The 27850-nt window shown below is 40.8% G+C and overlaps 2 protein-coding genes across 4 annotated transcripts; one reads left to right on the top strand and one right to left on the bottom strand.

Moving 5' to 3' along the window:
• The first annotated feature begins 1278 nt into the window (after positions 1 to 1278).
• LOC140879727 (phospholipid--sterol O-acyltransferase) lies at positions 1279 to 8312 on the top strand. Of its 3 annotated transcripts, none has more exons than XM_073283585.1 (16): positions 1279 to 1583; positions 1956 to 2091; positions 2330 to 2474; positions 2777 to 2946; positions 3038 to 3114; positions 3565 to 4046; positions 4538 to 4637; positions 4769 to 4863; positions 5017 to 5068; positions 5181 to 5252; positions 6583 to 6751; positions 6992 to 7096; positions 7175 to 7259; positions 7367 to 7468; positions 7623 to 7700; positions 8020 to 8312. In XM_073283585.1, exons 1-14 carry the CDS (start codon positions 1344 to 1346, stop codon positions 7446 to 7448), a joined length of 2010 nt encoding a protein of 669 aa, XP_073139686.1. In that variant the 5' UTR covers positions 1279 to 1343; the 3' UTR covers positions 7449 to 7468; positions 7623 to 7700; positions 8020 to 8312. The 3 variants fall into 3 exon arrangements, with proteins under 3 accessions (XP_073139686.1, XP_073139687.1, XP_073139685.1); XM_073283586.1 differs by having other exon boundaries at positions 3565 to 3778; positions 3872 to 4046; positions 7367 to 7700; positions 8020 to 8308; XM_073283584.1 differs by having other exon boundaries at positions 7367 to 7700; positions 8020 to 8310.
• A 12090-nt stretch (positions 8313 to 20402) lies between these two features.
• On the bottom strand, positions 20403 to 21254 carry LOC140877272 (uncharacterized). The gene has a single exon (XM_073280815.1). It carries the CDS (start codon positions 21252 to 21254, stop codon positions 20403 to 20405), a length of 852 nt encoding a protein of 283 aa, XP_073136916.1.
• Between the last annotated feature and the right edge of the window lie 6596 nt (positions 21255 to 27850).

Below are 27850 nucleotides of genomic sequence, written 5' to 3'. Positions count from 1 at the left end.
TAGGCATCAGAGGAGTCACGCCGAAAATACCTTCGGCGCCCCTTGACCTAGCTGTTGCTTGCGCAGATTTCATTGATACCCGACCCGACCTGTTTCATAGAAGATTTGGAGGATCCATTCTACCAGACCGAACGTGAGGTAAAATTCCGACATCATCATCATATATATATATGATTTGCTTTTTAACTGTCTCTGATTTTTCCCCTCTTACGAGTCACAACTTTAGGTAGAGATGTTTTTTTCTCTTTTGTCTTCGAAAAGAAGAGACGACTTCAATCAAATGTTGGTGGCACCTCTATTACTTTTAAGATTTTGTAGATATATATGATGTTATTGTCACATAATCTTCATTATTTGGTAAGTAAATTCTTACGCAATGAAAACTATTATGTCATAAATGTTTATGTAGAGCACAAAATGTAGCCGATGATCTCCTCACCTCTATGTAAAGCAACTTTACCTGCGCTCCTGAGCTTGCTTTCCAAATCGAGCTCAACCAACTCAATCTTTTGCATTTTGCTAATCAAGATAAGCTTTAACTATCTTGAAGGCATTTCGTGGCACGTATAGCGGCAACTCCAAGCTTGCAAAGCTACGAGTTGTGGCTCCAGCGGCTTGTGTGTATCAGGTGTGGATTGCTCGCAATAGGGCGGTATTTGAAGATGAAGAACCATGTGTTGAGAAGATACTGGCTAAAGTTCAAGTGTTGGCATACCGTTGTATTCCTTATGAAATGGCGATAGGATGATTGTATTGTTTCTTTATGTTGCATGACCTTTCTCCTGGGGATGTCCAGTGTATTTGTATTATTATTTACCATTTTAATGAAGTCATTTTCATTTAAAAAAAAACGAGATAAGCTTTAGCTTTGTAGAGAATGCAATGGAAATGGTTGGGAGAGAAAATTGCAAAACATTACAAATATTATACAAATTACAAATTATAACATGATAATATCTTAAAAGAACTATTTTGTCTAAAATAATGTTTAAGAACGAATCGTATTTATGTACCGTGACGATGGATACATGTACTAGATAAGAGTAATGTGATATTTGTATTGCAGGAAACTGCAACTGCATGCTTAATTAAAAGAAAGTTTAAAAGGAAGGGTGCAACGCAAATAATCCAAAGTTTCATTTCTCATGTTCCTCAAATTCTGGAGCCGCCAACTGGAATCCAATCACCTAACGACACGTCACCAACTGTGTTGTACCATTTTGTACAATAAACTTGAAGCAGAGGCAATTTAGTAATTTAAGTGATGAGAGGAATTTATGATTTGAAGTTTCAACAGAACGGTAGGTTCTCCGCACCTGTCTTCCCCGCAGCGTCTTCAACGAATGAGAGGAGGCCACGTCATATTTCTCGCTGCCTCGCTTCTCGTCCTCTTGATACCGGCGGCGAATGGCGGCGCTGGAAGCGATGGCGGCAACGAGTTCACCGGAGACTTCGCGAAACTTTCCGGGATCATTATCCCGGGCTTCGCGTCCACTCAACTGAGGGCGTGGTCTATCTTGGACTGTCCCTACTCTCCTCTCGATTTTAATCCCCTGGATTTAGTCTGGCTCGATACCACCAAAGTATGCCTACTACAGTACTACTACATCAATGTTTTTTTTGGTAGTTTAAGTTTTTGTTTCTGCAATATTTGAGCTCGTTTCATTCGCTGATCGTATGCCTTTTTGTACTTTCCATTTGAATGTTCCGAGTTGATTATGTTGTATGCACGGGAAATGTGATATAGATTAATGTATTTCTAAGAAAACTCCATGTGTTTTTTGTCTAGCGAAGTTATGATTTCAACTCTTAATAATATTATCTTTATGCGTATTGATGTAATGCAATGAGGTATTTAGCAAATGGATTGGTGTTGGGTCTGTAGGGTTCCTTGCATGATTTGCATTTTGTCCTTTGTTAATTATCTTGTTTATAATTAAACATACGTTTTTCAGCTCCTGTCTACTGTGAATTGCTGGCTTAAGTGTATGATGTTAGATCCTTACAACCAAACAGATCATCCTGAATGTAAGTCCCGCCCTGATAGCGGTCTTTCTGCTATCACCGAGCTTGATCCAGGATACATCACAGGTTCGTGTTTGGAAAATGTAGTGCGAGAACTTTGTGTATCCTACGTCATCGTTAAGAAGCAGCATAACAAAAATTCATGATTTTTTCCTTTTCTTTTTCTTTAAAAATATTATGAGGCTAGTGTCTGCAGCTCAATTATGAATCTTCTTATTAATGGTGCCATCTTAAACAGTTTGTGTGTGATAATTGACATGATCAGTGAGTGCCATTCAGTTGATCAAAGCACATTCATCTGCAGGTCCTCTTTCTTCAGTGTGGAAAGAATGGGTTAAGTGGTGCATTGAATTTGGTGTTGAGGCTAATGCTATAATAGCGGTTCCCTATGACTGGAGACTGTCACCAGCAAAGCTTGAAGACAGGGACCTTTACTTTCATAAACTAAAGTGATCATCCTTACCATCTCTTGAGTTTTTGTCCGGTTGTGTGATACTTTTAGCTACTGCTGCTGTTACAGCATCATCCTCTTCTTTTCTCTGAGTAGAAGAGTCTTGAATTTTCAATATTCTCACATGGGTAACTGCAAACTTCTCATAATACTGTGATTTGCTCTGAAAATTTACACTATTTTGTTATTGGAATTGAATGTTTAGGGTAACTTTCCTGCTTGGGAATCTTTTGTCTTTTTTTGGTTTACCATTTGGATTAGTTTCCATTGTTTTTCTAACATTTGCTTTAATTTATGCAGGCTGACTTTTGAAACTGCTCTTAAGCTTCATGGTGGGCCGTCATTAGTTTTTGCACACTCATTGGGCAACAATGTCTTCAGATACTTCTTGGAGTGGTTGAAGTTAGAGGTTGCTCCTAAAAAGTATATTGCGTGGCTAGATAAACATATTCATGCATACTTTGCGGTTGGTATGTATCCGAACTTCATTTGCCTTATATATAAACATTACCAAGAACTTTAAGAATTCCTTTTGGAATTTTTACTTTCATTTGACTTCAGGAGCCCCTCTTCTTGGCGCCACTGAGACTATAAAAGGGACATTATCAGGAGTCACATTTGGCCTCCCTGTTTCCGAGGTATTGTGTATTGTTCCTCAACATCCGGTGAAAGTTTTTTGCTGATTGCGTTGTTTTGATATTTGATATATTTTATGTTGGCTTCTACCTGTTCGTAAGCCATCAGAAAAGTTTTTGCCTAATGGGCATTACTTAGCTGATGTGTATTTGCGTACAATTTTTAGTTAAGGCAGCTCGCTCCTTTCGTTTTTAAGGTTCACACTTGCAAAGTTACATCCCTACGATGTCTTTATGTTTCTTATCATGTGAGATGTTAACGGTAGTGAATATTGTAAGATGGCATCTATTTTATGCTGGAATATTGATAAAATTGCATGATTCAGACTATTGTACTTCCACAGGTTAGGTAGGAAATCGCCAATATTTAGATGAAGAAGTCTGCGATTTCTTCTCTTTTTTCTTTTGGTGCCTGCATTAACTCAGTTACTATGTAATTTGGCAAACTATCAGGGGACAGCTCGATTGATGTTCAATTCGTTTGGCTCTTCACTATGGATGATGCCGTTTTCCAAAAATTGTAGAACAGATAACATATATTTGAAGCATTTTTCCTCTGGGAGCAAAAAGGGGCACTTTGCATACCGTTGTGATGAACATGAGTTTAATTCAAACTACTCTGGATGGCCAACTAACATAATTAATATTGAAATTCCTACAGTACGAGGTACTACATGCATCGCTTTCATCGTGATCTTTTCACTATGTTATGCACCAAACTGTGTGATGAATTATTTTGACAGAAAACTTTACTTGCCAGGGGATGAAGCTTATCCCTCATCTATAGGTGTTGCACAAGCCAATATGTCTGATATGGAATGTGGATTTCCAACTCAATTATCCTTTTCTGCACGTGAAATTTCTGATGGAACCTTTTTCAAAACTATAGCAGATTATGACCCTGACAGTCAAAGAATCTTGTTTCAACTGGAAGAGTGAGTTCTCTGTTACTGTAAATGTGCTGCCTCTGCACGTCCACTTTAGAACAATTCTTTAATTACTGTTGGTTTTCCCATAAATAAATAGAACTATCTTTGTCCTGGAAATGTAGGCTCAAAAAATTGTTGTGAAATTACTGTTGTTTATATTGCTGATATTCTCTTACTGTTATCTACTGTAATTTTCCTTGAGAAATTTCACATTTGATTCTATAAGAAGTTGATTTATGGACTAGAGCCGGTTGTTCTCTATTTAAACTGGTTATGATTATTGAAGAAGTTGGTTTCTCTCAAGTTTAGGATCAAGCCACATGGTCCTTGGCACTCCTTTTCCTAATGTTAAGCAAACAAGGAAATGATTTTGTTGCTCAATTGCAAGAGTAACATATTATATTTTATTTGCCTTTCATAATTCTTATTTTATAAAATTGTAACTGATTCAATAATGTGAACCTGGGGTATTTTAGCTGATGCCATTTATTTATAAGGTCATATCATGGTGATCCAGTTCTCAATCCTTTCACTCCTTGGGATAGACCTCCTCTGAAGAACATTTTTTGTATTTATGGAATAGATTCAAAAACTGAGGTACTTACAGTTCTTCATGATGATTTCTGTCATATTTTGCAATTGATTTTTGCCATATGTATTATTTTCATGTGCTTTGTTTTGGGGCTGAATTTTGAATTTTGTTGTTATCTTATCATTTGCCAAAACAGGTAGGTTACTATTTTGCACCAAGTGGAAAGCCTTATCCTGATAATTGGATAATAACTGATGTTATATATGAGATAGAGGGATCTCTATATACTAGGTGTGTAAACATCCGAATCTGAAGCACATTCTTGGTGCTAATATGTATGAAATAAGCATTTTGTGAATGTCAATAAATGAAACAAATGGTACATTGACTCTGAGTTGTTACAAAAACCTCGTTTATTAATTTAATATTTTAGCATGTATTTAGGTCAGGGAATTTGGTTGAAGGAAATCCTGGTGCTGCAAGTGGGGATGAAACGGTATGCGTACAATGCAGATATGCGAGCTGTGTACTTTAGCATCACGAGATATGCTTTAGCTGATTATTTTGTGTGCTTCAGTTTCAATGACTTAAGCAAATCTGGTTAACAGGTACCCTACCATTCCCTCTCATGGTGCAAGAGCTGGCTGGGACAAAAAGTGAATATAACAAGGGCACCTCAGGTGTTAAACTTTTTCATTAAAAATTTCTCTCTATGTCTATTATTCTCTCTTATTTTCTGATACTTGTCTGTCTTTCAGTTGATTTTAGTATCCTTTTGGTTGCTATAAGCCCTCCCCATTGGATTCTAGAAATTCACTTTTTAAACTGGATCTCAGAAGTGATCTCATATCATGACCAAAAATGATGACCATTTTGCGGTTTTTTTTTGTTAGCTACTTCAGCTCGATGACCATCTATAACACAGATAAATACAATCGCAGAACTTCTTATCTCGTGTGAAACTAGTTCATATATTTTTTTTTCTGGTAAAGCAAGAAATGAGTCTTCTTTCTCTGTAATTTGTGGATTTAATCTCATTTTCCTAATTTGGATAAACGATTTACCTTTCTGCAAGCCGAATAAAGCTTCTCAAATAGTACATGTTTAGAACCACTGTTTATGGTTGCATAAATCTTATTTTGTCTTACTTAAAGAATATCTAATGTTCAGACTTTGTGTTACCTATTTAAGATTGGTTATTGGATTGTGAAAAGACTTTAAGATCCATGTGTATGTCTTGCTATCTCAAATTCCTTACTAGAATTTTTGTTTGATTTCAAGGTCGAGATCTCTGCAAATAGAAAAACTGGTGGGAATTGGATGATAACTTTTCATCCTATTTTATTTCCAATTCTGCGAGAAGAGAAAATTTTAATGAAAAAAAGAAGTTATTGTTTATGGTTTCACTAGTTCCTTCTTCTTTAATTTATGCATACAAATATTAGCTGTTAGGTCTTGAATATATGTCTTTTTCCAAACTTCTAATTGATCTTGTTTTTCACTGGGGGCAGTTTTCTAATAGGCCTATTGCATGTGTGTGTGTTTTTTTAAAATAATAATAATAATACTCCTTTGTATTTCCGATACATAGTGGAGGGCTATTTTTTAAACAAAACACCCTCTTGGTCAATTGGCTGTATTTTCCCCTTCTTTTTTGTTGGGGGGTTGAGCCTGCTTGCTGATGTTACATCCATATGAAGTTTTAAGGGTAAAGAGCATTTGGCACCCCTTGAAAGTCCAAAAGAGAACATAACCCCTTGTATGAAATTAATGATCTTTTAAAGCCCTGTGATTTTAAAAACCAAGCGTAAAACCCTCTGCAAATAGGACAAATGTGTGTAATTTTTAAAACATAAGGTTGTGATTAACCTTTAGTTTAACATAAGGAGGAGGGGGGGGGGGGGGGTTTGTTATTTTTTCACATGGGTGATGAAGGCAATTATCCCAAAGTTTTAATTTAATAGATATGGTTACTATCTTATAGTTAATAAATTCATCGTGAAATTGCAGTCAGAACACGAAGGGTCGGACGTTCAAGTACAATTAAATGTAGAACATCAGCCTGACATGGATATCATCCCCAATATGACAAGGTTACCCCGGGTAAAATACATCACTTATTACGAAGACTCTGAAAGTCATCATGGAAAGAGAACTGCAGTTTGGGAGCTTGATAAAGGTATCCACTTCTCTGATTTACAATTTTGAACTGGTAGTTTTCTTCAACTTATGTTCTATTTATCATAGTTTTAATTATGTTTAGAATTTTTTGCACACATTCTTGTTCTAATGTAAGCCATCTCTGAAGTAATGCTCAGTCTAATAGTCTTTTGGCCGTAGTTACCTCAATTAAATCGATATATTCCATCCTAATCATTTACTGCATGTTGGTATCAATATGATAATATCTCTTGTGCAGCAAATCACAGAAATATTGTCCGATCAGCAGTTTTAATGCGTGAGCTGTGGCTCGAAACGTGGCATGATAGTCATCCAGATAAAAGAAATCAGTTTGTCACGAAAGGTTTAATTTTTTTAATCCTCTCTTCATTTTCTGATTCGTCGAATTTCACTTTGTTCCTCTACATTTTTCCTCACACAGCTAAGCGTGGACCTTTGAGGAATGAGGATTGCTATTGGGATTATGGCAAAGCTCGGTGTGCATGGCCTGAGCATTGTGAATACAGGTTTGGTCTTCTTCCTCTCCAAAGCCATATTTCTTCCAAAAATGAAAAGGTGCAAAAGTTTTTCTTTTGTGTGTTGGTTGCTGATTTTCGAATTCGAATGACTGCAGATATGTTTTTGGAGACGTGCATCTAGGCCAGAGCTGTAGGCTAAAACATTCTTCAGCGGATCTCTTGCTGAATTATGTATAAATAGGACTACTGTTTTTTAGGTATCTGATGGAACCAGTAGAACATCCACTAAACATATGCGTCCAAAAAAAAAAAAAAAACTGATGATATAATTTTCCAGCTGATCCTTTACAAACTCACTCCTAAAATACGAGTTATCTGATATTTTTTTAAATTGCCACGAGCAAACCAAAGTTGATCTTTCTGCTGCTGTCTGGACTTCAACGTTATTCAGAGACTTCACTGTTTGTAGTCTGTACCAAATTGTACCTGGTAAGCGACTTCTTTCCTGCTCCTTTTGCTTGGTATCAATCCACATCATTGTCTACAATTGAACTATGATTTCCTGTCCTTGGCTTCTCAGTTAGATTTTATATTATTCCGAAATTTTGAAACTCCATATTTAGTTTTATTATCGAAGTGTTGAATTCTTTTTCTATTGGTGGAGGCATTCGTCCTACTTTGTAATCGTATGATGTCCTCGATAATGCATCCGTGAATACCATGTCTTAATCCTAACGACAGTTTCTAACCACCGACACTTGATATCTTGTGATTTATTCTGATGCATATATATTATGTTGCAATGCAGATTCTGAGCACACTCCAAATGCTAGAAACGACACTCTGAAGTCTGATCTTGCTCATGTCGTTTTTGACCTAGTATATTTTGTTTGATAAGGTGAAGATACATGTATTATGTATAGTCGTGTTACCATGTGAATTGGGAATTTATCTGGGTAGAATAAATTGTGCAAGCATATACTGAGACGTCCGTGTAAAGTTGGAATCTTGATTACATGATTCCTGTGATAAGCTGTAGTATCTGAAAATTAAAGTTCGTCTTTGTTTCGAATGATGTTTTTAAACCTTCATTTCGTATATGTAGATTTAGGCCTCATATTTTTTAGACAAAATTTTAAAAATACTAAAAATGTAATAGTCGCGTGTTTTGCATGTGTAAAACATACAATAGTTGAATTGAAGATTTGGTGTGAAATAAAACTCAAGAGTGCGTTATGCGTAGGAAGATCTTTGCTTACTTGGTGATGAGTTTCCTGACTTTGCCTATTAACATTCGATTCGATCCAAATTGTATTGCTAAACACTTCTTGAATGTACGGAGTACCGAAGAATAGAGTCGATAGGATCTGGAATAGGGAAATATCTTTGGGTTTTAAATAAAAATATATATATATATATTCTATGGTATGCATCAGCATTATAGAGAGTATTTCTTTTCCAATATGATACATAGATTAAACCATGAATTATTGATTTAGATGGAAGCATTTCAAATTGGTGTTTAAATGCATCCCGTTATTTGTGGGATGTATTAGAGTGTATTTTAAAAACCAATTTTTGGTGTCATGGTGTAGCAATATGAAATTCTAAAAACATTTTTGCCATCATTAAACTCAATCAACTATTATTGAGGACAAACTTGAAAATTTCGTGATTTAATTTAAAATTTTAAAATAGATAGTGAGATTTTAAATGCAAAATCGTCGAATAGTAGAGATTTATAAACGTGATTAGGGAATTTAATTTAAAATTTAAATAACAACGTTTTTAGGGGATTTACAAGCAAAATAGTGGGGATTTTTATTTGATTTCAAATCCCCACTACCGGTTATTTATTTCATGCAAATGTTAGCATTTTGCATTTAAATCGTCATTCTCACACTTCAATCCTCATTCTGATTGTTACGTTTCTATGAGTAAAAGTTTATTCTTCTTTATCCGATTGAAAAAAATATTTTCACCGGTTTATCATCTTACGTCTTTAAAATTTTTAACAAATTGTGTTTGTTTTTCTAATTATTTGTATTTGCGTGCAGATTCACAACTTAGGGGCAACCAATTCGTTGTAGCTTTGCGTATTCGAGATCAACATCGTATTCGAGATTGGCTTCGTAAGGACTAACATTATTTGACTACATCATCATCAGGAGAGAAATACTTCAGATGTAGTGTAGAATAATCCAGGATATATATGTCGAATGAAAAAATAATGTGAGTGAGAAAATTTTTGGCATGTATATTGATGATGGTTTGTAAAACCAGGGCCCGGGCTATCAGGGTAGTGATGTGGGCCTGACGTGGTGACCGGACTAATGGTGGTAATATATGAGCTGTCCTTCCTTAACCAAGATGATCTGCACACCAAGGAAGGGAATAAAAAGCACGTTAGTGGGGCGCCGGAGAAGTTTTCGGCGGGGCCACTCCGATGCTTAAGTTAGACTCAGAAATAGAGTGGGCTTTTTTAGAGAAATGAGTATAGTGCTTTGGAAGTTTAGATGAGCATACCTCTACAAATATCTGTGACCAGATATTTATAGGCCTTGGAGTGAGAGTGTCACTCCGCAATTCCAGGGTAGTGGCCACGATCTGGATCGTGGATGCGATAGTTGCCCACGTTTGCCTGTCACGTACGATGAACCCGGAAAGCTTGGGTTTATGATAATCGTGGGGATCATGCCCCTAAAACACGGGCCTTATCCAAGTCCTGCAGACCTGATTTCCCGGGCTCCTGAGGCTCCTGGCCTGCCTTAATACGGCCCTGCCACTCCGGGGCATTCGTGGCCCTGCCCCCCTGGCTTATCGGGGCATCACTACTCATCCCAAAAATAGTCCGGCTAGAGTCTTACTCGCTGTCCTGACTTACAGTCCCGCCATCCTTGCTTAATACAACCCTGTAATCCCTGACTCTTTATGTCCCTGCCCTCCGGGGCATCACTACTCATCCCAAAAATAGTCGGGCTAGAGTCTTACTCGCTGTCCTGACTTACAGCCCTGCCCCTGGCTATTCAAGGCCTTGCTACCACGGCCTTCCTGGGGTATCCCCCATTAATGTCCAAAAGTTATAGGGCTGATGTGAACCCTAGAATTTGAAAAGACGGGCAGGTGTCAGAGGACGTTACCTGTCCTTTCGACTACCCGCTTAATCATTACGCTGCCCGGTTCAACTTCCCAAGGTCACCCTTACCCTTCGATCATCTTTTCATCTCCGGCCAGAATTAAAGCTCTTCGCCTATAAATACTAAATGAAACGACCCTAACTCTCTAATAAATAAATATGCGGAATTTTTTTTTTTTTTTTTATACTACTAAATAAATATATGTACATATATGCTCATACATATATGCACAGAATAAAATAATTAAAATAAATACACGACTAAATAAATAAATAATTAAATACTTAAGAAAAATGCATTCTTTTAAATAACCATCTGAGTCAAAACAATAATTAAAAATATACTGCATAAATAAAATAATTAAAATGTGTGCATGCACTAAAAATATTTAATAAAATATTCCAATAAACCTCAACCACTAAAAATATTAAAATGTATCATGACAACATGCACGGTGACTCAGAAGCTGTCACGGTCACGGGGCTACTGCAGCGCTGCTCATACATCCTCACCACCGGTAGGAGTAACCTGCTCCTCTACGTACTCACCTGCACCATAACAGTGTAGTGAGCCTAGAGGCCCAACATGCATACTAACAAGGGTTTAAAAATAATTTAAATCAATTTAATACTAATACATACATATACATGAATGAGCATGCTTAAAAATTACATAACATAACTTACATAAATAAACATACATAACATACATAATATCATACATACTAGAGTTGTTGAGCATTTATTTTCTTAACATCGAATGGTCCTATCCGTAAGTGTGACCCATAGTGCGACTGATCAGTCTAAGAAACCATCGTACGAGGCTGGTGGCGAACCACCCATACATAAATGGCAGAAAACTGCCCATACATAAATGGCAGAAACTGCCCATACATAAATGGCCACACTACTTCAATTTCCACCTGAAATATTTTATTTGCTCAACCATAGAAATTCAATCATAGCATAAAAATTGATTTCATGAATGCATGTACTTAAATAAATTGTGTGTCCTTCATTTATATTTAATTTATTTTTTTTTAATATCATATAAATATTCAAATAACTTTTCATGCATAAAAATAATTAAATATAAACTCGGGACACACGCAAATTTCTCATGGTTTGATACAGCTGCTGGCCCTAGACATGCAAGCCCATTAACTTAAGACTTGGCCCATAAATCAACCAAAGCCCATTAAGACTAAATTAGGCCCAATAACACTGTCCCTGGCCCAATGGGCCCAAAAGCCCAATAATAGGCCCAATAACTTTCATGGGCTCCCAAGCCCATAAAAATTTCTGGCCAACTTAAAAACTTAAATAAAAATTATTAAAAGCCCAAAAATAACTAAAATAACCCAAAATAATTTAATGGAACCCAAATAAATTAAATGGTACTAATTAAATTTTTGGGAATTTAATTAGTCCATTTAATTCCTAATTAACTTAAAGACTTAAAAATAAAAATACCCGAGCCCAATTAAAATAACCCGGACCCGGACCCACTTAACTTAACCCATCTTATTTTAGACCCGACCCGGACCACCTGACCCGACCCGGATCCAAGTCAAACCCTAGAACCCGAAACCCTACCTTACCTTTCCCTCCTTGTCTCGGCCGCACGAGCAGCAGGCCTTCACGGCCTGCTGCAGCCCAGCTCCGGCCACCGTGGCCGGAGCCCCGCCGGCAGGACCTCCCCAGGGTCCTGCCGGTTCGAACCATACCCTGGCCCGAACACCATGCTGTCCCCTTAGACTACACCGAAACCTCTTCCGCGAACCCTAGCCTGCGCAGTAGAAAACGGGCAGTCATGGTTCATCTCGAACCAGACCGGTCCTAGCCCGTTCCAACCCGTGTCTGACCCTGCCACTCGACCCTAGGGACCCCAAAGAACCTTTCTAACCATGGACCAGCAGCCCACCTAGCCATGGACATGAAAAACGTGAGCATGCAATCACAAACCAAAACCGAGTGCTTGAGAGAACAAATTTTGAAAGAAACGTGCTGTCAAAAAGATGAGTCTCGGTACTACACACCCACACACATACATACACTGATATAGGATTAAAAAGTGAATAGAAACATGCCTTAATACCGATTTATAGAGCTAAAAGCGTGTACGACGGGCTTCGGGACGACGGGACGACGACGGGATGCCTTGGCTTGCTTGGAACCTTCGAAAACCGACCTCCTATGGAGTTTTAGGGCTGAAGACCGATTGGAGAAGATGATAAACAGTGGGGTGACGGCTGGGAGCTTGGAGTGATCGGCTAGAATAGGGTTTTAGGTAGAATAGGTTTTATTTTTGGTGTTAATTAAAATATAGGTTAAATAATTAAATATAAAAAGGTTTTAAATAATTAATATACAACTTAAACCCCTAATTAAACTAAAAAAAATAAGATAACATAAAATAAATCTCGAAATATTAATTTAGGGGAATTTTAAAAATACTAAAAAGTCAGTATTTTGAATAATTTTGGATAAAAATGACCCCTAAAATTAAATAAAATTAAATACTTAAAATTCTGAGATAATAAAACTCAAAATAATATTTTAAGGCTCTAAAAAGGCTCATAAAATAATTTGGGTGGAAAGTCGTCATCTCGTCCGTCCACGGTCCCGTCTACGCGATCAAATAATAAAAATACTAAAAATCATAAAAATTACTAATTATGGGTTAAATGCTTAAAAATGAATTAAATTATGCATAAATAATTCACATAATTATTTAACCCATAAATCATAAAATTTAAATAATTAATTATCCTAATTATGCAGGCGGATTTATGTAATTAAAAATACCGGGTGTTACACTAAACCCCTTTCTTCACTTTTTCTTTACTTTCCCTGTTCACGTATTCCTTCCCTGATTCTAAGCTTCTCCGGCTCCGGCGACTCTGCGTAGCAAGCTTGCTTTCTTCTGTAAGTTTTCTGTCTATCTTACCTTAAAGTTTCCTTGTCCCTTGAACATGTCAAATTCCACATCTTCAACCTCCGGTGCCCACGCTCGTGGCTCCTCTGATATAGAATCCAAGGCCTTACGCCACGATTCTCCCCCTCCTGTTACCTCCCATGTCCAATCCACAGTAGCCCCCTCCTCATCTCATCCGAAGAAGGCTAAAATCGGGCCTTCTAAGGACAAGGGTAAGGCTAAAATCTCCGACTCTGGGCCTCTCCTTCCTTTGCCCAAACCAAACCCCAAAGGTCCCTGGTTCTCCCACTTTACCATTACCCTACGCCCGGAATCCATAGAGGAACTTAGGCTTATGGGTAACATTCCTCCTGCGTACTCTATTCTCATTCCGGGGCCCCTAGGCCGGGCTGACCGGCCGCCCGAGGGGTTCTATACCTTCTTCAGGGAACAGCTCAGGAATGGGCTTCGTTTCCCTATTCATCCCTTTTATTACAAAATTGCTTTTTTTTACAAGGTTCCCTTGAACCAATTTCATCCCAATGCCTTCCGTATGATGGCTTCCACTTACGTTCTTTTCAAAGCGAACAACTTAGCCATCACCCCTCTCATCTTTCACTACTATTATGCTTGCCGTTTCACGGAGATGGCTTTCTCTTTGAATGCCCGACAGAATGCCCGGTTTCTAGATGATACCCCTTCCTCGTGGAAGGGATGGAAAGAAAGATTCTTTTATATTCAACTCCCTGGTGACCGAACCAGACCTACCCAATTCTTGACAGCCCTTCCTCTTCAACCCGAGCTTCCTAAAAATTATAAATTGGAGGAACCCTACCTCCGATCCCAAGAGCTAGTGGAAAACCAAAAGTTTCCTTCAGCCCCTCTCCTGGAGGAAAAAAGTTTGAATGACTACGGGCTGGGTGCCCGGGTAACGGATCCGGTTGACCGGATTATTGATGAATATGATGAGTCGGCCCCAGTCTCTGGTATGCTTTACTGTTACCATGTATTTGCTTCGCTTACATGCTGTTTCTAATGTACCAATTTCTATCATTTTTGCGCAGCATCCCCATCCCCGCCTAAGAAGAAAAAATCTCGACTGATGAAGCAGGCCTTTGCTCAGAAACGAGCAGCCGAGAAGGCAGCTGCCCGGGAAAAAAAAGAAGCCAGGGCTGCAGAGGCAGCTAGAAAGACCCGAGTCTTTCAACTAGCGGAGGAACGCAGGGCTCAACAAGCCCTAGGTCAGGAGGCTGCCACTGCCCTTGTCACCTCCGAGGTCTCCGCTCCTTCACCTTCTGTTGTTCCCTTGCCAGTTCCATCTGTGGAGGCAGGGTTGACGAATGATCAGGCTCCTTCTGCTGCCGGTCCCTCCTCTCCTTTGACGCGGAAGAGGAAAGCCATAGAGGATCCAGAAATGGTCATACTTACTGACCCAGAAGAGGTGGCTCCTTCCTCTCCCTCTTTCCCCCCGTTGGCCCCCTTCTACCAGGCTGCCCAGGGATCTAGTCCCTTTGGTGTGAGGGAAAATATATTCCAAGCCGGGGCCTCTGGCCGGGGAGTACGAATGCTGAAGGACCTCTTGACTTCTGCAGAGCAGCTCCACCTCTACAACCAAAATCCGAATGTGAAGTATTTCGAGGGCACCAACCGGGTTATATCCGTAAGTTTACTTCTCCTAGTCTCAAACGTGTTCTGTTTTCTATTTCTAATACCTTTGCTTTCAGGGACTGCATATACTGGTGGACAGCTATGAAGACGCGACCAAATTTGGTTGGACGTAGAGGCTGAGAAGTCTCGGGCTGCCGCGGAGTTGATCAAAAAACTGGAACAGGACTTGATGATGGCACAACAAAGTCATGATCAAGCGGCGTCTAGTCTCCGTTCAGCCCTGGAGGCAGCCGAGCAAGGTCTTCACTCTGCTCAGCTAGACCGTGCCCGCTCTGAAGCTGATCTAAGGCAGGCTCGAGATGCTCTAGCCACCACTACGGCTGAGTTAAGGGCGGCTAAGAACCGAGCTGCAGAGGCTCAAGATGAAGCGGCCAGTGCGAGGGATAAAGCGGAGAAAGCAGTGTCAGCTCTGAAAACTCGCCTGAAGGCAGAAGAAAAGCTCAAAGCAGCTTTCCTATCTTCTGCTGAGTTTCAAGAGGCAGTGGTGGACAGATCGTACACCTTTTTCCAGGTCGGATTTTACAAATGCCGAGATCAATTCGAGGAAGCTGGCCTATGGTCTTCTGACAAGAGAGATTTTCCCGACTTGGATAAGGCCATCGACTCCCTCCCCGCCACCCAAGGAGCTGAAAATGCGAAGGCTGCCCCGACTCAGACAACCGCAGATGCCGGTCCCTCTAATAACCCCGCACTTTGAATTATTATTTGTAATTGGGCCGTAGGAGCCCATCCTCTCGCAATCCTTTGTCAATGTAACTCACCTGTTCTTGTTATCCATTATTTAATTCCTTATATATAAATAAAAGAGTAGGTAATGCCAAGGGCTTATATATGCCTTGGGCTTAAGATGGGTGCCGGGGCCTGGAACCTCCCGGGTTTAGATAATGCCAAGGGCTTATATATGCCTTGGGCTTAAGATGGGTACCGGGGCCTGGTACCTCCCGGGCTTATATAATGTCAAGGGCTTATATATGCCTTGGACTTAAGATGGGTGCCGGGGCCTGAAACCTCCCGGGCTTATATAATGCCAAGGGCTTATATATGCCTTGGGCTTATGATGGGTGCCGGGGCCTGGAACCTCTCGGGCTTATATAATGCCAAGGGCTTATATATGCCTTGGACTTAAGATGGGTGTCGGGGCCTGAAACCTCCCGGGCTTATATAATGCCAATGACTTATATATGCCTTGGGCTTATGATGGGTGCCGGGGCCTGGAACCTTCCGGGCTTATATAATGCCAATGGCTTATATATGCCTTGGGCTTATGATGGGTGCCGGGGCCTGGAACCTCCCGGGCTTATATAATGCCAAGGGCTTATATATGCCTTGGGCTTAAGATGGGTGCCGGGGCCTGGAACCTCCCGGGCTTATATAATGCCAAGGGCTTATATATGCCTTGGGCTTATGATGGGTGCCGGGGCCTGGAACCTCCCGGGCTTATATAATGCCAAGGGCTTATATATGCCTTGGGCTTAAGATGGGTGCCGGGGCCTGGAACCTCCCGGGCTTATATAATGCCAAGGGCTTATATTATGCCTTGGGCTTAAGATGGGTGCCGGGGCCTGGAACCTCCCGGGCTTATATAATGGAAATACTTCTTTCATGATAAAACTTCTTCATTAATAAAACATTGAATACAAAACTTTACACAAAATACTTCTTCAAATGTAAAGCATTCCATGGTCGCTTGAGGGGGCGTCCCTGGCCGTCTTGTAGGTACCAAGTATTAGCACCGACTTTTCTGATAAGCTTATATGGTCCCTCCCATCGGGCATCTAGCTTCCCTACTTCCCCTGCTGGATTAACTCTTTTCAACACAAATTCTCCTTCCTGGAATTCCCGAGGCCTGACCTTCTGATTATGGGCTCTCATCACCCGAGCTCTGTAGGCCTCCATTCTACGAGCCGCCTTCTCCCTTCGCTCTTCAATGAGATCCAATTCTTGTGCCCGGGCTCCTTTGTCTGTGTCCTCATATGCTTTAATCCGAGCTGAAGGCTGTCCTATCTCTACTGGCAAAATAGCCTCCGAACCATATACCAGGCTAAAAGGTGATTCTTGTGTTGCAGTATGTGGAGTGGTGCGATAGGCCCATAACACACTCGGGATCTCTTCAACCCAATCTTTCCCCATTCCATGCAATCGCGCCTGTAAAAATCGAACAATAGTACGATTAGTTACCTCTGTTTGGCCGTTACTTTGAGGATAGGAGACCGAGGTGAAAACCTGCTTAATGCCCATCTCGGCACACCAGTCTGCCAATTTTTGCCCCTGAAATTGCCTGCCATTATCCGAGACCAGCTTTCTCGGTAGCCCAAATCGACATACTATGCTTTTCCATAAAAACTTCATCACTTCGGCCTCTGTTATTTTCGCCAAAGGCTCTGCTTCCACCCACTTGGAAAAATAATCAACAGCTACCAACAAGAACTTCTTCTGTGCCCGGGCTAGTGGAAAAGGTCCCACTATGTCCAGACCCCATTGATCAAAGGGGCAGGATGCCCATATCGGATTCAAGTTGCTTGCCGGGCTATGCTGTATATTGCCGAACCTCTGGCATCCTTCACAAGACCGGGAAATCTTGGATGCGTCTGCCTGCAAAGTGGGCCACCAGTATCCTGACAGCAACACCCTTCGAACCAGACTCATAGACCCTCCATGGTTTCCACAACATCCCTCGTGCACTTCCCGCAAGACATATTCGGTTTTTTCTTCCCCCAAACATTTGAGCAAAGGGCCCTGGTAGGAACGCCTATACAGGCTTGCTCCTAAGATGGCAAACCTGGCTGCCTGTCTTTGTATGATTCGGGCTCGTCCTTTGTCCTCCGGGAGATTCCCCCGAGTTAGGTACTTGACAATCGGGGCCTTCCATGTGTTTTCTTGGAGGACCGGCTCCCGGGCTTCTATGGCAGCCACCGTTTCCCTTTGCATAAGGGATTCTCTACTATCACCTTCCCCAGCGGCCGCTCTTTTAGCCAAGGCGTCTGCTTCCATATTTTCTTCCCGGGGTATCTGCTCTATACTCCAAGTGTTGAAACTGGCCCCGAGCTCTTCAATCATCTTACAATATTTTATCAATTTCTCCTCTCGGGTACAGAAGGTTTTGTTTACTTGCTGAACAACCAACTGAGAGTCAGAATAAATTATGATATGACTTACCCCGACTTCCCGAGCTCGTTGCATCCCAGCTATCATAGCCTCGTATTCAGCTTCGTTGTTGGAGGCCTGGAAGTCTAGCTTCACGGCTATCTCAATCTTTTCTTGGGCAGGTGAGATCAGGATGATCCCCACACCACTGCCTCCAACACCACTTGCTCCATCTACAAAAACCCTCCATACTTCCTCTTGGCCAAAAGTGGCCACCTCTGTCAAAAAATCAGATAAAGTCTGGGCTTTGATGGCCTTACGTGGCTGGTACTCAATATCATATTCTCCTAATTCCACCGACCATTTCACGAGTCTCCCCGAGGCATCTGGATGAGTCATAATGCGCCCCAGGAGGCTATTAGTAAGAACAGTTACCGGGTGAGACAAGAAATAAGGTCTCAATTTTCTGGCCGTTATTACTACAGCCAAGGTCATCTTCTCAATCTCCGTATATCTAACTTCCGCCCCCTTCAAAGCATGGCTGACGTAGTACACAGGCCTCTGATCTCCCTTTTCCTCTTTTATCAAGACAGGCTGACCGCCTTTTCTGTAGTGGACAGATATATCCACAATCGTTCCCCTGGTTTCGGCTTAACCAAGATAGGCAAGCTAGTCAGATGCTCCTTCAACTCCTGAAAGGCCTGCTCGCATTGCTCAGTCCAGCCAAATCTCTGGGCTTTACGCAACACTTGGAAAAAATGATAGCTGCGATGAGCTGATCGAGCTATAAACCGAGCCAGGGCTGTAATCCGGCCAGTTAATTGCTGTACCTCCTTAATAGATGTTGGTGAAGGCATTTCCTGCAACAGCTTCACTTTTTCAGGGTTGACTTCTATCCCCCGTTCAGTTATCATGAACCCCAGAAACTTACCACTTTTCACCCCAAACATACACTTGGCCGGGTTCAATTTGATCCCATACCGCCGAACTGTCGCAAAGGTTTCCTCCAAGTCGGGTAAGAAACTATCCCGGGTCCTGGACTTCACCAATATATCATCCACATATACCTCCACATTTTGACCCACCTGTTCCCGGAACACTCTGTCCATCATCCGCTGATACGTAGCTCCTGCATTTTTCAAACCAAATGGCATTACTACGTAGCAGAAAGTACCTCCCGAGGTGACAAAGCTGACTTTGTCTTGATCTTCTAGAGCTAAAGGAATTTGATGATAGCCCTGGTATGCATCCATGAAGCTCAGCAACTCACACCCGGATGTGGAGTCCACCAACTGGTCAATTCGGGGTAAAGGATAGCAATCTTTGGGACAGGCTTTATTTAAATCCCGGAAATCCACACACATTCTCCACTTCCCAGTAGCCTTTGGTACTATCACTACATTGGACAACCAAGTAGGAAATTGTATTTCCTTGATGTGCCCGGCCCGCAGTAGCTCTTGAACCTGCTCCACTATCACTTTATCCTTCTCGGCCCCAAAATGCCTCTTTTTTTGTAAGACAGGTCGGGAACCCGGGCTGATGTTTAGTTTGTGTTCTGCCACCTGAGATGAAACTCCCACCAAATCACCCTGAGCTCAGGCGAACACATCTTTATTCTGAATGAGGCAGCCTCTCAATGCTTTAATCAACCATGCGTCTAAATCCCAAGCTATTTTAACAGACTTCCCTGCTTGCCCGAGCTCTATCTCTACCTCTTCATACTCGCTTTTAGATTCCTCCACAGAACAGACTTCTCTTCCCCCCAGGGATCCTTCCTTTCCATTCTGTCTTGCCCTCTTGTAATCTATCTTCACTGTCTCGGCATAGCCTTTTCGAGAGGAAGGCTGATCTCCTCGGACTTCTCCGACCTTATCTTCCACTGGGAATTTGATCTTTTGATGGTAAGCTGAGGCTACGGCTTTGAAAGAGTTCATGGCCGGCCTACCCAAGATGACATTATAGGAAGAAGGTGCTTCCACTAATGTGAATCTTGTCATGACCGTCCTCTTCTCATCTCCTGATCCCAAGGTGATGGGCAGCAACATTTCCCCTTGGGGTTGGACGGTGTGCCCGGCAAAACCATACAAGGCGGTTTTTACCGGGCTCAACTCATAACCCTGCAAATCCATCTGCTCGAATGCTTCTTGAAAAAGGACATTTACTGAGCTTCCCGAGTCAACGAACACCCTTTGAACATCATAATTGGCGATCCGAGCTTGTATAAGCAAGGCGTCATTATGTGGTAAGTTTACTCCCTCCAGGTCTTGGGGTCCAAATGTGATGATTGGTTCCGCACCCTGCCCTCCTTCCTCCACCCCTAAACTTTCCCTTCGACTCCAGGCCTTCCTAGCCCGGTTGGAATCTCCATCCGTAGATCCTCCCGATATCATGTTAATGATACCTTTGGCTGGCCCGTCTCCAGATGTTTTGTCTTTTTTTGCATGATCCATTTCTTGTTTCCCTTTTCCCGAGAGCTGGTGGCATCCCGGGGAGGAATCGATGTCTGTGACCCCCGAAGCCAAGGCACGCTTCGGGGCTTTTTTGGGACCGGCCTACCATCTCTAACATAAGGCAGTTGGTGTCTTTGCTGCAGAGTTCGGCACTCACTGGTGTCATGAGTGCACTCTTGATGAAGTGCACAGTACTTCCAGAGCTTCTCCTTAGAAACAGGGGCCTGCGTGTCCACCCTTTCTTCACACATATGAACAGCCTTATCTCGGGTCCCTCTGTACGGAGCATACCGGGACAATCGCCCCATGGGATCATGGTTCTCTCTACTTCTTCCTTGTTCCCGGCCTCCCTCCCGCCGGGCCACCTCCTTTTTTTGCCCCTGAGCTTCCTCCATGTTAATGTATTTTTCAGCCCGAGCCAGCAAATCTTCGAAGGTCCGGGGTGCTTTTTTCACTAGTGATTTGAAAAATTCCCCTTCCCGAAGACCTTGAGTGAAAGCCGTGATCTTGGTCTCCTGGGCACAAGTCGGGACCTCCAAAGCAATTTTGTTAAATCTTTTTATATAGGTTCGTAGAGACTCCTCTCCTGACTGCTTTGCTTCAAAGAGGCTATAGGTAGTTTTCCTATACCTCTTGCTACTGCCGAAGTGCTGCAAAAACACTTGCTTGAATTCTGCAAATGATTGAACACTCTGGGGCTCCAACTTCTCAAACCATCTTTGGGCAGAATCCACCAAAGTGGTTAGGAAGACTTTGCATTTGATCTTATCTCCATAGCAATGTAACATGGCTACATTTTCAAACCGAGCCAGGTGCTCCTATGGGTCTGTGCTCCCATCGTACTCCCGAATTTTTGCCGACTTGTAATTCAGTGGCAAGGGTTCCTCTATCACCTCCTGTGAAAAAGGGCAACCCGGAATTTTGATAGGGCAAACCATTTTGGAACCCCCCTCCTCCAACTTCTGTACCTTCCTCCTGAGTTCATGCAACTCATCCGTCATGGACGGCTGTATTGAGTGCATCCAAGAGCTTTCTTCTTCTTCTCCTTCTCGAACCTGGGCAGTAGGGTTTGGATTACCCTGATTCCCTTCTTCCTCCACTGTTATGTCCTTTGATTGTGGCTGCTTTGCAGCTATCAACGACTTCCGTACCACACATATGATTCTAACTGCTCCAAGGGAATGGTAATATTTCGTCCTGGCTGGTGGTCTCCAGGTGATGTTTGATCATGAGAAGCCATATCTACGTCTATAGAACAAGCTTTCCCACAGACGGCGCCAATGATGATGGTTTGTAAAACCAGGGCCCGGGCTATCAGGGTAGTGATGTGGGCCTGACGTGGTGACCGGGCTAATGGAGGTAATATATGAGCTGTCCTTCCTTAACCAAGATGATCTGCACACCAAGGAAGGGAATAAAAAGCACGTTAGTGGGGCGCCGGAGGAGTTTCCGACGGGGCCACTCCGATGCTTAAGTTAAACTTAGAAATAGAGTGGGCTTTTTTAGAGAAATGAGTATAGTGCTTTGGAAGTTTAGATGAACATACCTCTACAAATATCTGTGACCAAGTATTTATAGGCCTTGGAGTGAGAGTGTCACTCCGCAATTCCAGGGTAGTGGCCACGATCTGGATCGTGGGTGCGATAGTTGCCCACGTTTGCCTGTCACGTACGATGAACTCGGAAAGCTCGGGTTTATGATAATCGTGGGGATCATGCCCCTAAAACATGGGCCTTATCTAAGTCTTGCAGACCTGGTTTCCCGGGCTCCTGAGGCTCCTGGTCTGCCTTAATACAGCCCTGCCACTCCGGGGCATTCGTGGCCCTGCCCCCATGGATTATCGGGGCATCATATATATTTATTTAAAACCTGGATTTGATATGTGATTGTATATTGATGTTGATTTGGTGTTTGGGTTATGTGAATGAAATTCATCATATATAAAATAGTATTTTTTAGTGTTTATTTTAGTTGTTTAATAACTTTTATTTCATTCACTGATATAATGTTGCAAACTGTACACTTTTCTTAAGTGTAACTTCTTATTATTGTTGAATATAATTCAAAGACCTTCCTATTAGAGATTGAATTTTAGTTTAGTTTATGGACTCATAATTTGTTTCTGCAATGGTAATTCTGTGTATTTTCTTTCTTCTAATTACAGTACGACATGTCGACATGTGACCTTTTTATTTTATTTTTATTTTTTTATCTTTGTTTTTTTATTTTTTTTATTCACTGATTTTAGCTTATTTTGAGATGAATATGGGAAAATAGAAGAGATGTATGTTTACAGTTATTAACTGATTTTGTTTTATAATTAATTTTGCATATATATATATATATATTTGAGTTAATATATTTGGTTTTTCTTAAAATATATATGAAATTCGAAAAGAGAGATCTCAAAAATCTTTCACAATATATGGATAAATGAGGGAGTTGATTTTTGAAATTTGATCAAAAATCAAATTTGAGATTATCTACTCAATCTACATTATATGGTTTTGTACTTTTGTTGGCAAGTACAATTTATTTTATGTCAATTTTTTTAATAAAATGTTTTGTTGTCATTGCATAATATGATGTGTATCTCTAGGTAATATACAACTTTTTTATTTTCTTTTTTCGAGCATATATTAAACGATTTGTCTCATTTAACAAATATCATCACTAGACTAAATACTTTAAAATTAAATTAAATCATGTTAAAAATACTATAATATTCATTTAATTTATTACGTTATGCACACACAACGTGTGTGCCAAGGTCGCTAGTTTTATATTAAATATTGTGATTGATTTTGAAAAATAAAAAAATATTGTTTGATACAAGTTTTCTTAACACACATTTCCGTGAAAATGCAATCTAATTGTAATCACAAATTCACTGTCATTTGTGTATTTATCACAAAAACTCTTACGAGACTATTATCTTGTGAGTCAATTTTATGAGACATATTTCTTATTTGACTTGATATATGAAAAAATATTATTTTTACATTAAAACAATTATTTCTCATTGTAGATAAAAATTGTATCGGCTCATCTTACGAATATAAATTCAGAAGACAGACATGATAATAAACCACCGTCCACAACAACAACTGTGTAGCGGAAGTTGCTCTGTTTTCTTTTTCATTTTCATTCTCTGTTTTTTTTTCTTTATTTATCCTAAGAAACTTGGACCAGTTGATAATCATGTGCCCAATTAGATGTCATCAATGTCAAACAGCACATTAAGAAGTGTTCACCCAAGAATCGCAACATGGTGTCATGGATTATATTGAGAAAAACACTTCGATTTGGATTTTAAATTTGGTCTGTTGGTCTCAGGTGCGACATCACGAGATAAAAACTATGAAAATTTAAAAATAAATAGACACCAAAAATTACGTGAAAAATCCCTAAAAATTATTAGGGTAAAAATCACGGGCAAGATCAAAAGATTCCACTATAATATTTGGAGAATTACAACATCTCTCTGTGTTTTCAAAGAGACACTTACCCTCTTAATACAGGAGAAAACTTATCTCACAAATATATATAGAAACACACTCAAATGTATTGAATGTTTTAAACTGAGAAATGAACTCTGTGTTGGGATGCTTAGAATGCCGAGATGATGCACCTATTTATAGTGCAATTCCTTGGTGCGTAAATGAGAAAGGAAATTAAATTATGAATTTCCTTCATACACTTGTCGTCCACTTGTGATAAATTGGCGCGCCATAAATGTAAACATGCACTTCAATTTGCCATCTACCGAAAACGTGTCTTTTTTTTTCTTCATTTTTTTTTATTCTGCAAACATTCTTCCACTTGGAGATTTGATTGAGAATCAAACACATCTCCACACATCCTTCAATCTTGTCATTCCCGCTGCTTACGTTTCAGCTAGGCCACATGAGGATCTACACCACTCAAACTTATCAGTATTCACTGGCTTGGTCAGAACATCAGCTATGTTATCCTTCGTATAGATCTTCAGCATGTCCACACTTCCTTCCTCTACTACCTCTCGAACAAAGTGAAATTGAACTTCAATGTGTTTAGTCCTGGAATGAAAGGCTGAATTCCTTGCAATGTGCAAGACACTCTGACTGTCACAAAACAAAGAAATTTTCTCTTGTTTGTGTCCAAGCTCCTCCAATAACCTTTTAATCCATATTGTCTCCTTGCAAGCTTGAGTAGCTGTCATGTATTCTGCCTCCATTGTAGATAATGTCACAACTGTTTGCAGTTTTGAAACTCAGCTGACTGCACCTCCTGCAACTGTAAACACATAACCAGTAGTAGATTTTCTTTTATCTGGATCACCTGCGTAATCTGAATCCACATAGCCCCTGAGTGTAAAATCTGATCCTCCAAAACATAATGCAGCATTCGAGGTACCCTTAATATATCTAAGGATCCTCTTAACCGTGTTCCAATGCTCTTGTCCAGGATTCGTCATATACCGACTGACTGCTCTCACTGCTTGTGCAATGTCTGGTCTTGTACAAATCATGGCGAACATCAAACTTTCAACTGCTGATGCATACGGTACTCGAGATATCTACATCCTATCTGCTTCACTGCTAGGACACATCTCAGAAGATAACTTGAAGTTAATAGGAAGAGGGGATGAAACTGGCTTACTATCTTGCATGTTGAAGCGGCACAAGACTTTCTTCAAATAATTTTTTCTGGGAAAGCCAAATCTTCATATTGCTTCTGTCTCGGTGAACTTGCATCCCTAGAATCTTGTTTGATGGTCTCAAGTCCTTCATATCAAATCCTTAGCCAGCTATGCCTTCAATTCCTGGACACGATCTTTGTTGGGGCCTGCAACCAACATGTCGTCCACATACAACAGCAAAATGATATAATCATAATTACCAGACCTCTTGAAATACGTAAAAGGGTTTGCACTGAGTCTGTTGTACCCAAGGCTCATGATATATGAATCAAATCTCTTGTACCAACACCTCGGCGCCTGTTTGGGACCGTACAGAGATTTTTTCAACCTGCAAACCAAGTTCTCTTTGCCCTTTTCTGCAAAACCTTCTGGCTGGAGCATATAGATTTTTTCTTCAAGATCGCCATGAAGAAATGTTGCTTTCACATCTAGCTGTTCTAGATGTAGGTCAAACACCGCACACATTATCAATACTACTCTGACTGTTGAAAGTCGAATCACAAAAGAAAATATCTCATTGAAGTCAATTCCTTCTTTCTGAGCATACCCTTTGACAACCAATCTTGCACGATACCGCTCCACTTGACTATTGCCATCACATTTGATCTTATAGACCCATCTGTTACCGATAGCTTTCCTCCCTCGTGGTAGTGTAACAAGATCCCAAGTTTTGTTCATGTCTAATGCTTCCAATTCTTCCTGCATCGCTGTCATCCACAGGGATACATCCGAGCTTTGAGTAGCCTTATGGAAACTCGATAGCTCAAAATCCTCTGTTAATATACAATATGCAATGTTGCTTTCAGTGACATAATCTGAAAGCCAACCTGGTGGTCTTCTCTCTCGAGTTGACTGCCTCACTTTGGAAACCTCTGACTCAACTGGTTCTTGTTCCTCATGCTCTGGTACTGCTTCATAAGAAACTTGATCTTCGTCTGTCTTATTTTCCACCTAAATTATAGTAGTTTCTGAATTCAATGTGTCTTTGTCTCCCTTCACTTTATCTTTCTCAAAAATAACATCTCTGCTGATGATAAGCTTGTGGACAGTGGGATCCCACAAGCGAAACCCCTTTAGTACTCCATCAGCATAGCCCAAGAAGATACACTTTCTGGATTTGGAATCCAACTTCGATCTTTCTTGTTCATTGTACAACACGTACACAGGACTTCCAAATATATGTAACCGAGAATAATCAGCTGGCTTGTCAGTCCACATTTCCATCGGAGTCTTCAAATCAATCGCCACTGAAGGAGAACAATTGATGATGTAAGAAGCGGTTTTGACTGCTTCTGCCCAAAATGATTTGGCTAGACCCACAGTACTCAACATGGCCCTTGTTCTGTCCGACAAAGTTCTGTTCATCCGCTCCGCCACTCCATTCTGCTGAGGCGTGTAAGCCATCGTGAACTGTCTTTTAATGCCATATGCTGACAGAATGCATTAAATTCATCACTGGTATATTCTCCTCCATTGTCATTCCTCAAACACTTGATTTTCTTGTCAGAATCTAGTTCAACCCGCGCTTTGAAAACTTTGAAGACTTCAAAAACATCTGACTTCTTCTTGATTGGATACAACCAACATCTCCTAGAGAAATAATCAATAAACGATACAAAGTATCTCGCTCTTCCTAGGGACACCATCGGTGCTTGCCAAACATCAGAATGAATCAGCTCTAATATTCCTTTGCTCTTGGCAGTAGATGTGTCAAACTTCAATATGTGTTCTTTACTGGTAACACAATGCTCACAAAAGGGTAGAGTCACTTTTGTAAGCCCCGGAAACAGCTTTCGTTCTGAGAGAATCTTTATTCCTCATTCTGACATATGCCCGAGCTTTCTATGCCACAATATTGTTGATTCTTCTCCCGAACCAATTGATGTAACAGCTAGTTCCGCCTCTTTGTGTGTTTCTCCCATCATTACATACATATTTGCAACAACCTTTTCTGCCTTAATAACCACAAGCGCGTCTTTCACAATCTTCATGATCCCTTTCTCGACACAGGTTTTGCACCCAATATAATCCAATTGCCCCAAAGACAAAAGATTCTTTGTCAGGCCCTTCACATGTCGTACCTCCTGTATGGTGTGAATAGTACCATCAAACATTTTGATTTTAATGGTACGGACCCCAGTGATTTCCAAGGCATGATCATTTTTCATGAATACAGATCCTCCTGAGACTGGTTCATACTGATCGAACCATTATCTCCTTGACGTCATGTGCCACGTCGCTCCTGAATCCATAATTCATGCATCACAAAATTTGTGTCTGCCTTCCGCAACTGTTGCTGCTTTGCTGAATAGTATTTCACCACTTCCTAAAGTACTGACCACATTTTCTTGAGATCCCTTTTCGATGCTCTACGTACACTCTCTCTTGAAGTGCCCTTTACCGTCACATTTAAATCAGTAAATATTCTTCTTCTTACTTCTTGATTTGGATCTACCATATATGTGGCTCCCACTAGAGTCACGCTCCGTTAATCTTCCTCTCGTCATCGGTAAAGTCTCTGCTTGCTTCGACGTTGTCAACCTATCTTCTTTGTTCCTTTGACGACTCTCTTCTCCAAGAACCGCAGTTAAGACGTCGTCAAAGTTTAAATTATCTGAAAGAACATTGTTGGTAACATTGATGATGAGCTGATCGTATGAATCTGGTAGACTCTGAAGTATAAGCTTCGCACGTTCTTTTTCC

Source organism: Henckelia pumila, chromosome 2 (assembly GCF_033568475.1).
Source record: "Henckelia pumila isolate YLH828 chromosome 2, ASM3356847v2, whole genome shotgun sequence".
Lineage (NCBI taxonomy): Eukaryota > Viridiplantae > Streptophyta > Magnoliopsida > Lamiales > Gesneriaceae > Henckelia > Henckelia pumila.
The sequence above is the reverse complement of the archived record's forward strand: the minus strand, read 5'-3'. Positions and strand labels throughout refer to the sequence as shown.